The sequence below is a fragment of the Mytilus galloprovincialis genome, chromosome 5 (assembly GCF_965363235.1).
Source record: "Mytilus galloprovincialis chromosome 5, xbMytGall1.hap1.1, whole genome shotgun sequence".
Lineage (NCBI taxonomy): Eukaryota > Metazoa > Mollusca > Bivalvia > Mytilida > Mytilidae > Mytilus > Mytilus galloprovincialis.
This window is the reverse complement of record NC_134842.1, coordinates 29036755-29054301: the sequence shown is the minus strand read 5'-3', so window position 1 is coordinate 29054301 and position 17547 is coordinate 29036755. Positions and strand designations below refer to the sequence as shown.

At 31.7% G+C, this 17547-nt stretch overlaps 1 protein-coding gene across 1 annotated transcript in view; it reads right to left on the bottom strand.

Moving 5' to 3' along the window:
- Positions 1-2024: 2024 nt before the first annotated feature.
- Positions 2025-17547, bottom strand: part of LOC143075555 (twinkle mtDNA helicase-like) — a 32415-nt gene continuing 16892 nt past the window's right edge. The window contains exons 7-14 of the mRNA XM_076251024.1: positions 16519-16640; positions 15719-15890; positions 14839-14973; positions 9269-9342; positions 8810-8927; positions 7727-7912; positions 5674-5799; positions 2025-4610 (exon numbers count right to left, since the gene is read on the bottom strand). Of these exons, the coding sequence (XP_076107139.1) occupies positions 4404-4610; positions 5674-5799; positions 7727-7912; positions 8810-8927; positions 9269-9342; positions 14839-14973; positions 15719-15890; positions 16519-16640 (1140 nt within the window). The 3' untranslated portion in view covers positions 2025-4403. The remainder of the gene's footprint in view (positions 4611-5673; positions 5800-7726; positions 7913-8809; positions 8928-9268; positions 9343-14838; positions 14974-15718; positions 15891-16518; positions 16641-17547) is intronic.

Below are 17547 nucleotides of genomic sequence, written 5' to 3'. Positions count from 1 at the left end.
TGAAGGTATTTGTGCACTAACTACCAAAAAGTTACAATCATTTTAACTCTACCACTGCTGGTATTTGTGCACAGTCTAACCTAAGGATACAACCATTTAAACACTACCACTGCTAGTATTTATGCACTGTCTAACCTAAGGTTACTATCATTTTACACTACTAATACTACTTGAATGTTTTCACTACCAGCTCTAAGGAACCAATAATTTTAAAACGAACTACCAAAAAGTTACAATCCTTTTAACACTACCACTGCTGATATTTGTGCACTGTCTAACCTAAGGATACCATTTAACACTACCACTGCTAGTATTTATGCACTGTCTAACCTAAGGATAAAACCATTTTAACACTACCACTCTGGCTTTTGTGCAGTTTCTACCCTAAGGATAGTGATCATACAACCATTTTAACACTACCACTGCTAGTATATGTGCAGTGTCTACCCTAAGGATACAACCATTTTAACACTACCACTGCTGGTTTTTGTGCAGTGTCTACCCTAAGGATACAACCATTTTAACACTACCACTGCTATTATATGTGCAGTGTCTACCCTAAAAATACAACTATTTTAACACAACCACTGCTGGTTTTTGTGCAGTGTCTACCCTAAGGATACAGCCATTTTAATACTTCCACTGCTGGTTTTGTGCAGTGTCTACCCTAAGGATACAATCATTTTAACACTACCACTGCTAGTTTTTGTGCAGTGTCTACCCTAAGGATACAATAATTTAACACTACCACTGCTAGTATATGTGCAGTGTCTACCTTAAGGATACAATCATTTTAACACTACCACTGCTGGTGTTTGTGCACTGTCTACCATAAGGATACAATCATGTTAACACTACCACTGCTGGTATTCATGCACTATCTACCCTAAGGATACAACCATTTTAACACTACCACTGCTGGTGTTTGTGCACTGTCTACCATAAGGATACAACCATTTTAACACTACCACTGCTGGTTTTTGTGCAGTGTCTGCCCTAAGGATACAACCATTTTAACACTACCACTGCTAGTATATGTGCACTATCTACCCTAAGGATACAACTATTTTAACACTACCACTGCTGGCACTGTCAGCCCTTGGAATTCAATCATTTTAACACTTCCACTTCTTGTTTTTGTGCACTGTCTACCCTTAGAATATAACAATTTTAAAAACTGTGCACTGTAAACCCTTATTAAAGAATATTGACACTATTACAGCTGGTATTCATGCACTGCCAGTCAACTGAATACAATCATGTTAACATTACCACTGCTGGTATTCATGCACTGCCAGCCCTATGAATACAATCCTTCCAATTCATGCTGGTATTTTCAATTATACATTAACAGTGCACCAAACTCAGTTTGTAAATCCCAAATGGCATCTTGCAATATCTGAACAAACATGCTAAACTTACAATGTAAGTGAAATGGACAAAGAATTCAGTTACAATAGGTCAAAGGTTCATGTACTACCAATAGTTATTAGTTATATTAGAATATTATTCAGCCCATTTTCAAGTATTATTCTCTGTTGCACTTCTTTCCAAATTCATTGTTTTTAGATTTTGGAGAGAAACACACATATTGTTTTTTCAATATTACAATATTTTAAAATTATCATTATAACCCACTTAATTACTTTTAATATACTTAAAATTCATTTCTATCTTTGTACCTCTTATGAGACAAGAACACCCCACCCCTAATACTACCATAGTAGTAGTAAACATTCTAATAACTGGAACCTAATTAACATGAAATTTTGCTCACATAACTGTAAACTTAACTTTTCTTGGGATACTTGTATTCTAGTTTAGATCTGCCAACTTCACATGATTTATTTCAACTGCTTCATAAAAGTGTTCTTATAAGAGAAGATCCCATTTGGTCATATTTGTGACAACTTATATTTACTTTCTTTTGCTACTTGCTAAAGTTGTGAATTATGTTGGTTTAAAAGTATGCCTTACCATCTCATGCATCTTCTTTGGTATCAAACAATAACAATATACTGGTGTATGTAAAAATTTCATATTTTATTCATAACAATAAATAATGCCATAAAAAGTTATAACAATTTTATAAACATCAATTACATGTTCTTTAAAGCTGTAAGATCTTCAAAATATTTTACAAAAATAGCAACATTCGTCCTGTATGTTGTACAAGAATGTGAAACAAAGTACCCAAACATTCTGTTGGGGAAAAAATGGTAAAAAGGATGCATGATAAAACTAGCAAGACAACTTAGTCTAGCATTTTTACTGGAACAAAATAAAAACTCTTGTTATAATATGACCAGATCTATAGACTATTAGTAAGATGATAAAGGGCAGTGTATTATCCAGTGGCAAGTTAAATGCATATTTAGACCATGAACATGTTAATGTGGTATCATTATGAACTTTGTTTAGTGGTAAATTAACACTCTGAGGTAAATTTTTAACGTGTTGGCCCACAAGTTCACAGAGGAAGACATGTCATCCTGCATGAACACATTATTCAAATTTGTAGCCTAAAAGTCTTTGTTCTTACTCCTTAATGCCAAATGCTTAGTGGAGAAGCACCATAATAATAGAAAATAAATGTACTAAAAAAATATTATAGATTTTTGCAAAATGATATTCTATTTTTTTAAGTTTTGTAAAACTTGAATGTCTATTTAATAATGACTGTGGTACATGACTAATGTCCATTGGTCAAAAGTTCAACTAAAAAAATATGTAAAAAAAAAATGGTTTGATTCGCCCACAAGGAAAAGCTGAACAGTCAGTTATCACCTGCACAAAAAGATCATGCTGGTATTTCATAATTTTTTTAAACATAAAAAAGTACAAAAACCTTGCAGTGTAAAATAGAAAGAAAGGAAGGATTATAATTTCATCTTCATAACACCACAAGAAATCAAAGGTGCTGTAGACAAACTTAAAAGAATGATACCCCTTGTCCCTTGTCCCTTGTAACTTGCATGAGTTTTAGATATCAGGCTATAATAAAATCTAAGTACATATAAAATAATAATGAAGTTTAAATTTTGCCAAAGCTTCAATAAGTTGTAATAAGGGGTTTAGGAAGTATCAAGGATACAAAATGAATACCCCAAAATAAAGCATTGGCAAGGTTCATGATTTGACAAGGTAAAAACCCAAAAATAATTCAACCAGAAATCAAAATAAGTATTGCATAATAGAATTATATATTAACAGATTCTCTGTATTTTTTAATATTTTATAGTTAGGGGTTTAGGAAGGGTGGGTAGATATAAATGTTTACAACATTGTGCAGATAATAAAAAGTCCTTATTATTATGAAGTAACCTTCACCAGGGGCGGATCTAGCCATTTTAAAAAAAGGGGGGGGGGGTGTTCCCAACCCAGGACAAAGGGGGGTTCCAACTATATGTCCCCATTCAAATGCATTGATCGGCTAAAAAAAAGGGGGGGTTCCTACCCCCGGAACCCCCCCCCCTGGATCAGCCAATGTTCACAATTCATTAGGATGAATAATTGAAATAGATGTTGCATAGGTGCATGCAAATACATCATGTGAATAAGATTCTGTGAAAATTTCAAAAAAATATCTTTGGTGGCTCAGGAACATGAATGGATACAAAAGTAAAACAGGACAAACAAATGAACAAGAAGACCAGTCACAGACTTTCCAGTACAATATTTCCCTGCTTTGAAAGTGGGGAGCATAAACAAAGAGATTGACACTAATGTTTTTTGTGGAGATAAAACATGTATCAAAAATGCAATGAAACTTGTAACTCTTAAAAAGAGTTGTTACACAAAAATTAGATTAGAAAAATTGGCAGGTATAGATTAACAATGTTACATTTAAAATGTAAAATTTATATTATTGACAGAAAAACTGTCTGAATACAGTTAGTATAAAACATACAAATTCTATATAATACACATCTGACCTTATGTACTATGCATCTGACAGATTCTTAAAAATTACAAATTAATAAAACTTTCAATACATAACATATACAATTGTACCATACCCTTGAACTGATCTGAACACAATGGCTTCATAACAGATGGCAAGATATTTTAACCTGCTTCTCTATGCCTAAGTCACATGGACAAAATTTTGCATTTGTAATTACACAAGGAAAAGGCAACATTTTTTCACCTGCTTCTCTGTGCCTCAGACGCATGGGCAACATTTGATTGTAACATAAAGGCATGAAGTTTGCCTTGTTTCACTGGTACTTCAAAAATGTTTGAAAATCCTAATACTTTTGCCATTGAATTTATCCACAAATTATAAAACTACAGTACAAACTATCACCTTGACAGAATGAGAATGGTCCCTTTTTTACTTCTTTTTTAACCAGATGTTATTGTCTATCATTAATTTTTTCTAATTAATGATATCACATTAATCACATTATAAATTCCTTCTGTTTTTCTTCTTCCTCATCTTCATACTCGTCACTAAAATCTTCATACTCTGTATTCGTCTTTTCATCAGATTTTTCTCTTCCAGATGATTTTTTCTCCTTTTTTCCAGCATTAGACAATGTCAAGTCCTCCGGGTCAAATTTCAGTGATATGTTTCCCAATTCTCCATCAAATCTATTTTTAGTAACCTTTAAAATGTTACATATTATAATGAATAGTTTGAAGAGAATTAAAATTTCTAAGAACTGTAAAGAACTTTTATTATCTTTCATTTTCAGAAATGTTAGGATTTGTGGATTTTATTCAATGACTATCAAAAAACATGCAATATACATAATTATTATCTACAAGTCAAAATATTATTAACTCTATTAAAATTTTACAAAAAGTTGATTAATTGTGAAAATTAAACAACACAATGCCAGCTTTTTTCATCAATCATATCCAATACTCTAAGTCTCTTCACCTATCACTCAGAACAATTAAAGTTATCTTAAAAAATTTACAACTTACTCTCAAAAAGAGTTGTCTCCCATTTTTGTTGAGCCTTCAACTTTTGTCGAAAAAGCGAGACATAGCAATCCTACATTCTGTCGTCAACAAACATTCACTCTGTGGTTTTTGATTTGTATCAAACTTGGACAGAAGCTTGTTTATGATAAGATAGTATCCAGATAAAAATGTATTAAAAAAAAAATCATTTTTTTCTGTATTTTACTTTAAAATGGACTTAGTTTTTCTGCCAGGAAACATTACATTCACTCTGTGGTTAAAGTAATTGAAATTTTAATAACTTTCGTAAACTATCCTGGATTTATACCAAACTTGGACAGAAGCTTGTTTATGATCAAAAGCTAGTATCTAGAAGGAAATTTTCTACCTGGTTTTCTATATTTTACTAACAGTCTGCAGCTAAAGTTTTAAAAACATTTATTTGATTCATAAACTATCCTAGATTTTTACAAAACTTGGACAGAAGCTTCTTACAATCAAAAGATAGTATCGAGAGGATTTTTTTCATTAATTTGTTTCCTGATTTTTGTTGAGCCTGCCAAAAGTAGGCAAGACACTGGGTTTGCGGAACCCTTACAAATTTTCATACCTTGTGTGCATATTTTTACTGTCAAAAATTATAAAACAATGTCCAAATCCTCACACTGCCTAGTTGTTAAGTAAACTTGTAATTTATTTTCACATGGCCATACACATTAGCATACCTCTATATATTTATGGCCTTACACATTAGCATACCTCTATATATTTTTTGCCTCCTCGTTTTGTTTTACTGGTCTGTAAGAGGATAACATTGTCTGCCTCCTGTGTTGCCTTGGCACTCCCAAATATGGATGCTGTTGTTAATTCTGTATCTTCATTTTCCTGTTTACAAATAGTGTTCAATACCACTTTAGAAGCAATTTTAAAATATAAGCATTATTTAAAGTTTTTGTGTACTTGAAAATCTCAATAAATGATATCTGTCCCCAAAAATAAATGTCTGATATCTGCATAAAAATCTAAAAGTATTGTGATTGGAGCTTGAAAATTTATATCCCTCTCATTATATTCACTTGACACCACAACTTAACCATTTTGATATGGGAACCCTTAAAAGGTTACTACAAAGAAATGAATACAAACTATTATCGCTACTATTAAACAAATAGTACGAATAAAGTGTATTTTAATTCTGTTCAGAGTTGATTAAATGGAGAGGGTCTGTATACTATGTCAATTGACCACCATGGATCGATTACTAAACTAAGAATTGAAAGTAAATACACTTTATTTATATAGTAATATACAGATAAGCGCTAAAATTATTCATGTGAACTTTTGATACCTTTTCTGAAATTCTCCATTCATTAAATATTTTACAAAATTCATTGATAACCAAAAAAAAGATGTGGTATGATTGCCATGTTGAGACAACTCTCCACAAGAGACAAAAATGACACAGAAATTTACGACTATAGGTCACCGTACAGCCTTCAACAACGAGCAAAGCCCATACCGCATACTCAGCTTTAAAAGGCCCCGAAATGACGATGTAAAAAAATTCAAACGAGAAAACTAGCGGCCTTATTTATGTACAAAAAAGGAACGAAAACCAAATATGTAACACACAAACAAACGACAACCACTGAACTACAGGCTCCTTACTTAAATGTTCATAACATACTAAATGTATGTTCATATTGAAATTGATAGAAAACCAAAAATTGGAAATTTTGGAAATGAAGGAGGAGGTATAAAACTTCTAACAACACTTTACATACTTTTAACTCCGCTCTGAATGCCCGCGATTTCGCGGGTGTGTTCTAGTAATTATAATGTGAGAATTCACTTGTTAATGAGGAGTAACAGATGTTAATAATATAATAAAAAGGGCATAGTCTATGTATTTGTATAAGAACCCCAGAAGTCATTCTGATCAAAAATTAAATAGCACACAATGGCATTAAGTCATGAAGAGTCTGTGAAATTTTGACTGAAATATTTCACTGGTTAAGAAGGAATTGTGGATCAGTGATAACTCCAAATGATATGAAATTGAAAAGTAATTTTTTTGGTAAATGAAACTCCAAAAACTTTTCTGACCAAAAGTTTAAATTGAAGAACCACATGCACATTACATAATAAATATTATGTGAAAGTTATATATCAAAATTCAATTTTTGTTTAAGAGCTAAAATGGTCCAGATGGACCATACATAAATAACACATAGCTGAGAGGGTGATAGAGCAGATTGTTACCCCAAGAAAACATTGTCAACTGATGCAAAGCCATGTGATATTTACTTGATTATACTGAATTATCTTTTATTTTTGTCTTTTACAGTTGAATTTTAAATTTAAATTTCTTTACTGTGGCGTCACATATATAAGAACCTTACATGTATTAGAAAAAACAACAGAAGTGAAGCAAGATGTTTTATTTTTATTTTGACAGTCAATGAAAAAGTTCTGAGCCAAAACATAGAACTCAAGCATTGTCTTTTATTATTTGATGTACTTTCAATTTATTGTCCTTTAAATTCATATTTTTGATTGGTCTGCACGAGAGGGTGACATTCAACTAACTGTCTCCTGTGTTGCATTCAATATCCTAGCGGCTACGTAGATTTATGACTATTGAACGAATATTTAGCCTAGCTGCTACATAGATATTGATAGCAGCTACGTAGCCGCTACGATATTGAACACGACCCTGCGCATCCATGGGATAGAGTAAATTATCTCCCTGGTATAAAACAAATAAAATCTGGCATTTTGAAATGAAGTATAAAAAATAATAAATACTGACCTTCCTGGGATGAATAACTAATGTCAAGTGAACATTGTGCTCTGAAGCAAATCTTCTGAAGGCAGCATACACTAAGTTCTGCTTGGAAAACTTATCAGTAACATCCATGTCACTCCCCATCATAAACTGTAAATTGTCCACTATAATATGCTGGGTATCGTGAATATATACTGCATGTGCCATGGTCTGGAAAAAAATACATATTAATTACACATTTAGGTTTCAAATGACTTTTGTTCATTTCTTAACATAGTCAAATATGAAGAGAGATTCTTGGTTATTTTTCATGTCAGTAAAAGACAAAGTAAACTTACATTCCTATTTCAATCAGTGTAGTCAATTAAATATTTGTTCTAAGGTCATTAAATCATGAAAAGTGAATTCTATGAATGTTTGTAACCCAAAGCTGTTTACTAATTTTTAATTGCTTTTTCTTATTGAAATTGTACACAAGCTTTTCATAATTGTTCATGTAGGAGGTACATTTATACATATATTTCATTTATACATTACATATAAAACCAAAGTGCTTGTGAGCCAAAAAGAGTAGAGATTGCTTTTATTTTGCAATGTGGACCTTAAAATTAAACATTGTTATGTACTGAGCAATAGAACACATTTGTATTTAATAAGAACCATTATTGCAGTTCAAATAATTATAGAATAGATAGACACAGTTTAGTAACTTGAATATCTGAGTAGTTGAAAGAATGTTTGCTTCACTGCACTATGGTGTTTGTGTTTTCAAGGGTAGATATGAAACCTGGAAAATATACCAAGCAAATCAGTGACAAAAGAGTTTTGAGCAAACTTTACCCAAAAAATTTCACTTATTAGTATTTTAGAAAGGTATGTGCTAGATATGACCTGCTGATGAAATGCTTTATGTACATAAATGAGGCCGATAGTTTTCTATATTGAATTGTTCTACATTTGTCATTTCAAGGCCTTTTATAGCTTGCTTATTGTTGAAGGCTGTATGGTGTTTACTTTTATGTGATTCAGAGTTGTCTCATTGGCAGTCATACCACATCTTCTTAGTTCTATATATAAATTATTCTCAAATTAACAGATATTTCTTACATCTATAACTTTCTTTATTTCATTCTGACCAAAAAATGTCATAAAGTGCATTGGTAATTTTTGGAATTCATCAGCAAATTGATCAAATTCATTCAAATTTTCTGGAGAGAGTTTCTTCCTGAAAATATAAAACAATATATCCTAAATCAATCTTTAGTTAGTATACATATTTAAGCATAAGATTAAGAAAAAAAGATTCTATTTCAGGATTAAACATTCTTTTTTAGTATGTGGGTTGTTAATTGTCAAATTTAGGCAATCATCCTGATTTTTTTAACCATTTATCATTTAATATTTATAATTTATCACATCACTCTTCAGTGACGGACGAGTCTTCACTATTATTTTTAGCCCTTTAACTCCATTCTGCATATGCCCTCCGGAACCTCCTTCATTAGCCATTATACAATTTCCTTAAAGTTTCTTATTCAAATAAACACTGCAATGATGAATACTTACTTAGCATATTGAATTAACATTGTTTTAGCCAATCTTGTATTATTCACCTCAAAGCTGCCCCATAGTGTATTAACCTAAAAATAATAAAGATTAACTCAGCAATGCAAATTAATATACTGCACACTCAGTTATTTTTCATTTAATAAAGAGATCAACCTTGACAGTGAAAGTCAAACAACCCAAATTCCTTCTTGATCTTATTAATCATCATGTATCAGTTTCATAACATTTTGTTGAGGCAAAATAAAGTTTGTCAAATTATGAAATGTTTAAATTTATACAGGAACATAACTCTAGAACAGTGCAAGCCATATCACAGTGATAAAATGCATACTTAACCAAAATCAATAAACTCACTGTATCAGAATAAATGAATTGAAGACCATAATTTTTTAACAGGAAAACATAAGTACCTCCAAGCATTGTTTGCTTCAAATCAGCCAAGAGAAGAAAAATAATGAGTACATTTTATGATTCTCAAGTTTAGGTCTATTCCATTAAAATGTATTTGGGAGGGTAGGAAGGGACTTTCAAATTATCCCTTAAACCAAGAACCATTTTTAAGATAATTTTGCGTAATGGTAATAGAAGCACACATACTGAAAAAAAGGCCCATGACCAACATTCAATAATTTAACTTCCCTTCCCACCATCACACAGACATGGAATAGTCTTAAACATTTACATGTCCTGTGCAATGGTTTAAATACATTACTATTGTAAAATGTTACTTAATATTTCAGGATGAAAATGATGAAAGTATGAGATTCCACTGATATCAGGTCTATTTTTCTTGTCAGATCATTGATTGATTGGTGTATGCTTTAATTGTATAAACAAGGTGGAGAGAGCTATGACAAATAATTTAATTTTGGATGTAACGCGTATTCTGATTGGCTGGCGTTATTTTGTTATCAGCCAATAGACATAATTTAGTCATGTGACCGTGACGTCATCAACGTTTTTCAATGGTTTTCTACGGTTTAAAACGGAATTTAGAATTAAATTATAAGAAATGACTGTAATATGTTCTCTGTCTATTCGAAATAACATAAAAAATGTGGTGCACACTGTTAAATAACCCGCTACGCTTGTTATTCAGTGTGCACCACATTTTTTATGTTATTTCTTCATAGACAGAAAAAATATTACAGCCATTCCTTAAATAAAGTTGAGAATGGAAATGGGGAATGTGTCAGAGAAATATTTATAATAGATATTGTTTTAAATCAGACAGAGACTCCTACAATATACTAAACATAAATTTAAAGCAAGATAACTCATTCACAAATTAATAAGTATTTCTTGATTATGCTGATCAAAATGCAATGCCCATTACATCAATTCAAAAACTGATCACAAGTAATAGCAAAGGAAGGATTATCAATCAGTTAATAAAATCAAATATTTTATTTTTATCATATACTTAGACTAAATAACATATGATTTTTACTGTATGATAATAACATTAAATTAATGTTAACTCCATATTTTTGGAATTGATGCTTAGTTGGTTGATTTGAAAAGTTTATCACGTTTCGATTGTTATCACATGCCTTTCTGTAACGTTATCGCATGGCATTCCGGTGATACTCGGCAAATTCCGGAAAATACACCTCAATGCTACGTTTTAAGTGAAAAACATTACAAAGTAGTGTACAAAACAACTATTTGGATACTGGAAAGTATATTGTGTAAAAAAATTTGTAAGGGTAAAGCGGAACCAAGTGTCTCGCCTACTCTTTCTGTTAATCGCAAGCTCAACAAAAATGAGGAAATAAATCAATAAAATATTCCTGGTGATATTATCTTTAAATTGTAAGAAGCTTCTGTCCAAGTTTGGTAAAAATCCAGGATAGTTTATGAATCTAATACTGTTTAAAAACTTTTAACTGCAGACTAAATGTAATGTCAACTGGAAGAAAACTCAATTTCCTTCTAGATACTAGCTTTTGATCATAAACAAGCTTCTGTCCAAATTTGGTACAAATCCAAAATAGTATAAGAAAGTTAAATTTTAAAAATTTGCAAGGGTTCCGCGGAACCCAGTGTCTCGCCTACTTCTGCTGTTAATCGCAGACTCAACAAAATGAGGAAAAACATCAATAAAAATTTCCCTCTAGATACTGTCTTTTGATTGAAAGAAGCTTCCAAGTTTGGTAAAAAATCCAGGATAGTTTATGAATCTAATAAATGTTGTATAAACTTTAACTGCAGACTGTATGTAATGTTAACTGGAAGAAAAACTAAGTCCATTGATAAGTAAAATATGGAAAAAGTGAATTTTTTTTTTACAAAATTTACTTCTGAATAATATCTTATGATCAGAAACAAGCTTCTGTCTAAGTTTGGTAGAAATCCAGGATAGTTTAAGAACATTATAAAAATTTTAAAAACTTAAACCACAGAGTGAATGTTTTGTTTCTGGCAAAAAAACTAAGTCCATTTATAAGCAAAATACGGAAAAGTGGAAATTTATTTTTACAAAATTTTCTTCTTGATACTATCTTATGATTATAAACAAGCTTCTGTCCAAGTTTGGTACAAATCAAGGATAGTTTATGAAAGTTATTAAAATTTTAAAAACTTTAACCACAGAGTGAATGTAATGTTTCCTCGCAGAAAAACTAAGTCCATTTATAAGTAAAATACGGAAAAGTGGAAATTTATTTTTACAAAATATTCTTCTTGATACTATCTTATGATCATAAACAAGCTTCTGTCCAAGTTTGGTACAAATCAAGGATAGTTTATGAAAGTTATTAAAATTTTTAAAACTTTAACCACAGAGTGAATGTAATGTTTCCTCGCAGAAAAACAAAGTCCATTTATAAGTAAAATACGGAAAAAATGGAATTTTATTTTTACAAAATTTACTTCTGGATACTTTCTTATGATCATAAACAAGCTTCTGTCCAAGTTTGGTAGAAATTCAGTATAGTTTAAGAAAGTTATTAAAATTTCAAAAACTTTAACCACAGAGTGAATATTTGTGGACGCCGCTGCCGACGACGCCGACGACGACGGAATGTAGGATCGCTTAGTCTCGCTTTTTCGACTAAAGTCGAAGGCTCGACAAAAAGCTTAACTACAGAGTGAATGTGTTGTTTCCTGGCAGAAAATCTAAGTCCATTTAAAAGTAAAATACGGAAAAAACGGAATTTTATTTTTACAAAATTTACCTCTGGATACTATCTTATGATCATAAACAAGCTTCTGTCCAAGTTTGGTACTAACCCAGGATAGTTTAAGAAAGTTATTAAAATTTTAAAAACTTTAACCACAGAGTGAATGTAATGTTTCCTCGCAGAAAAACTAAGTCCATTTATAAGTAAAATACGGAAAAGTGGAAATTTATTTTTACAAAATATTCTTCTTGATACTATCTTATGATCATAAACAAGCTTCTGTCCAAGTTTGGTACAAATCAAGGATAGTTTATGAAAGTTATTAAAATTTTTAAAACTTTAACCACAGAGTGAATGTAATGTTTCCTCGCAGAAAAACAAAGTCCATTTATAAGTAAAATACGGAAAAAATGGAATTTTATTTTTACAAAATTTACTTCTGGATACTTTCTTATGATCATAAACAAGCTTCTGTCCAAGTTTGGTAGAAATTCAGTATTGTTTAAGAAAGTTATTAAAATTTCAAAAACTTTAACCACAGAGTGAATATTTGTGGACGCCGCCGCCGACGACGCCCACGACGACGGAATGTAGGATCGCTTAGTCTCGCTTTTTCGACTAAAGTCGAAGGCTCGACAAAAAGCTTAACTACAGAGTGAATGTGTTGTTTCCTGGCAGAAAATCTAAGTCCATTTAAAAGTAAAATACGGAAAAAACGGAATTTTATTTTTACAAAATTTACCTCTGGATACTATCTTATGATCATAAACAAGCTTCTGTCCAAGTTTGGTACTAACCCAGGATAGTTTAAGAAAGTTATTAAAATTTTAAAAACTTTAACCACAGAGTGAATGTAATTTTTCCTGGCAGAAAAACTAAGTCCATTTAAAAGTAAAATACGGAAAAAATGGAATTTTATTTTTACAAAGTTTACTTCTGGATACTTTCTTATGATCATAAACAAGCTTCTGTCCAAGTTTGGTAGAAATCCAGGATAGTTTAAGAAAGTTATTAAAATTTTAAAAACTTTAACCACAGAGTGAATATTTGTGGACGCCGCTGCCGCCACAGACGACGCCGACGATGGAATGTAGGATCGCTTAGTCTCGCTTTTTCGAATAAAGTCGAAGGCTGGACAATAATAAAAAACAAAAAACAAAAAAAAAATATAAAGTTTCAAACATAATTTAGAAAGTTAATTTAAATTAAAGAACCTTAGTGAGCACGCTCACATACCCCACGTCCCCACATTGTCATTTGAGAAATTAAATTTGTGTAAGAAAAAAAAATTGAATGAGAAAAAATAATGACTAATAATTTCCTGTCAATATGCACATCTACACAGTATGTTCTTATTATCTACAAAATTTCATGAAATTCTGTTGTGTGGTTTCAGAGGTGTTGAGATGACAAACTGTTGCAGAAGTACATTGAAGCAAATAAGTTCAAAGAGGCATAACTCCTAGAAAAAAATTTGAATCGTAATTTCCTTTCGATATGCACAACTACATAGTATGTCCTTATTATCTGAAAAGGTTTCGTGAAATTCTGTTGTGTGGTTTGAGAGGAGTTGCGATGACAAACTGTTGCAGTAGTACATTAAAGTAAATAAGTTCAAAGGGGCGTAACTCCTAGAAAAAAAATTGAATCGCAATTTCCCGTCGATATGCACAACTACATAGTATGTCCTTATTATCTGAAAAGGTTTCGTGAAATTCTGTTGTGTGGTTTGAGAGGAGTTGCGATGACAAACTGTTGCAGTAGTACATTAAAGTAAATAAGTTCAAAGGGGCGTAACTCCTAGAAAAAAAATTGAATCGCAATTTCCCGTCGATATGCACAACTACATAGTATGTCCTTATTATCTGAAAAGGTTTCGTGAAATTCTGTTGTGTGGTTTGAGAGGAGTTGCGATGACAAGAAACAGGACTGACGGACTGACGGACGGACGGGTCAAAAACATTATACCCTCAGCAACTTCGTTGCGTGGGGTATAAAAAGTTGAATTTTCCAAACAGTGTTCATTATGTATATTGTTGAATTATTCTTTTTGTCGATTCGTCCATATTAAAATATTTTTCTTCTTTGTTGAAGCATATGATAGAAAGATTTCATATGAAATGTACTAAATCTTGATTCCGACGTCCGTGAACTTTTCAATATTTAAACTTCTATTTTGGAACCACGTCAAAGGATCAATATATGAATCTGTTATTTTTCTCCATTGTTGAAGCATGTGATAAAAAAGATCATAACATGTCATTTTTCATATCTCATGTATTATCAGCCCTTGGTCAATATCAGCCCTCGGTCAATATCAGCCCTCGAGCCATGCAGCTCTTGGGCTGATATTGAACCTAGGGCTGATAATACATGAGATATGAAAAATGCCATGTAATAATCTGATAATAAATATCTGTATTTAGCAATCAATATTCTCACCCCTTGCATACAGAGATCCAGCGAGTATTCACTCATAAACGTTGTTTTGCCACTTCCTGTCCGACCAGACATGACAGTTAGTTCTCCTGGACGCAAGCCTTTCAACACATTATTAAACTGGGCAAAACGCCTCCACTAGAAGTAAACAAATTATAAATCAAATTAATAATAACTCATAATCAATAATTATTTAGGTGCAAAGATAGCATCTTATAATGTCAAAATGAAGGAAAACATTTGCAAGTCTTTTTTTCTCAATATATTTTACCCAAGTTTTATCCCATTAAAAATATTTGAAATTTCTCTTTTTTTTTTAGTTCTGCTTTATTTGTTTTGTGTAGATCTGATAAATGAAAACTTTTAAAACAAATATTTTAAAGTTTGTTCTTACGTTGTGCAGCTTGTGCTAATGCACTACTGTCCTAGGTCAGGGAGAGGATTGAGCGCTCACAAACATTTTCAACCATATTATTTTGAAATATCTTGGTATGGCCGTATTTATACTTGTATGAAAATATGTCTGTCATTGCATAAAATTGCACAAGTTCCTGTAAAACTTTGAAATAAAATTCAAAATTTGACATCACAACTAAAAAGTTATTGTTGAGTAACGTTGGAAGGTTATACAGAGCAGTTCTCAGGCCATTCATTAGGAGGCAGTACCCGGTACTTTTAACCTCCTATGCTATTGACAAGTACCGCCTAAATGTAGAAATTCTTATATAAGATATTCATGGAATAAATTGAAAAGTACCACCTAGAAACGTGGAAAGTACCAGTCAACATGAAAGATAATGAAACCCCTGAGTTCTAAGGTCGTTCAGAGACAAAATCAGCTTAATACAAACAGTGGAAATAAGTTTATACAGCCTATACTTACTTGAACACCAGCTACTAATTCTTGTTGGGCTATCTGAGCCTTGACTTCTGACCTCAAGTCCTCAAAGGAAGTCAGGTGATCATTTTTCATTGGTTTAGCTTTAGACAAAGTATGTGATATACTCAAATTACTTTTCAATATTTCATGAGGAGTTGAACATTCATCACCAGGTCTGAAATAAGAAATAATTATCTCATTTAAAGGTATATATTTGATTAATAAACTAAAATCTATGATGTATTTAAGAATTGAATGCTTCTTTTTGTAAATTCATTGGGGTGTAAAAGCGTTGACCGAAGTACATTTTGTATGAAGTGCGGAAGAGCTTCATTCTAAAAATGTGCGCATATGCCAAACATGACATGGACTTCTTTTTAGCAAAATAGATTTATACTATCAGAAAAATGTCTTAAAAGATAAGATCAGTATTTACAAGCAACATATTAACTATTTTGTATGGAACATGGATCACTCAGTTTGTTTAAAAGTTTTTTTGTTTTTTTTGTTAATTTCAGCAGTTTACATCTATTCAATTAAGTTAAAAGTCTTACAGTTTAAAAGGTAATTGTAGATCATGTTCTATGGGTTGTACAGATAACCTATTTGTGTTGCTTGGTCTTTAGTTTTCTACATTGTGTCTTGTGTACTATTATTTATCTGTTTGTCTTTTTCTTTTTTAGCCAGGGCATTGTCAGTTTATTTTCGATCTATGAGTTTGAATGTCCTTCTGGAATCTTTCGTCCCACTTTTAGACAAATATAGACTTTGATCAAACAGCAAATTTTTAAAAATAGTCTTACCTAAAAACCAAGCATCTATTCTCCCCAAGTTTCCTGGCAAATTTGATGGTATATTCCCAGGAATGAATATCATCACCAAACCACAGGATAACACTTTCAAACTTCTCTAGATATGGCAAAACCTATAAAAACAAAAATTAATCATAACCAAACCAAAGCATAACACTCTCAAACTTCTCTAGATATGGTAATACCTAAAAAACAACTTGCACAATGAATGTTCTGTGGCTTGTTTCATGGAAGGTGTTATTGCAGCATAACATAAACCTATCAATAAAAATCTGTACCCCTTATGACCTGAAGTTTGATTCGTCAATGCAGGTCATGGTCTGCATTTTCACTCTGTTAAGGTTGACAGGTATGATCACATGGTATAGTTGACTTATATAAACCCTGAAACCAAATGTCAGAAATCCTTGTAATGTATTTCCTGAGAAAAATGTGATGAAAATTTTCAACTTGGATGTCATCTGTAAAATGATATTTGTGTACAGTAAACAGGAAGTTGTTGAATGATGAATCTGAAAACACATCACATGGTAAAGCTGACTTATATAAACCATGAAACCAAATTTCAGAAATCCTTGTATTGTATTCCCTTTTGAAAAATGTGACGAAAGTTTTCAACTTGGCTATTAATTATATATAATAAGTGTAAAATGTTACAAGTGTTCCGTAAACAGGAAGTTGTTGAGTGAAGAATCTGAGAACACATCACACAGTTTAGCTGACTTATATAAACCCTAAAACCAAATTTCAGAAATCCTTGTTATGAGAAAGATGTCACAAAAAAAATTCATGGGACAGACGGATGGACAGAGGTAAAGCAGGGGTATCTGCATCTTGGAAACAATCCATCTGATCGATGTATACAAAAGAATTTTAAAAAATCTTTACTTCCACACCTTTACCAGAAAACTACATTAACTTGAAGAAATTTGACGCCTGGATGTTATATATATCAAAACCTTTCCTGAAATAATATTTTTGTGCTTTAATAATTCTAAAACATTTCAAATTCGTATCTTA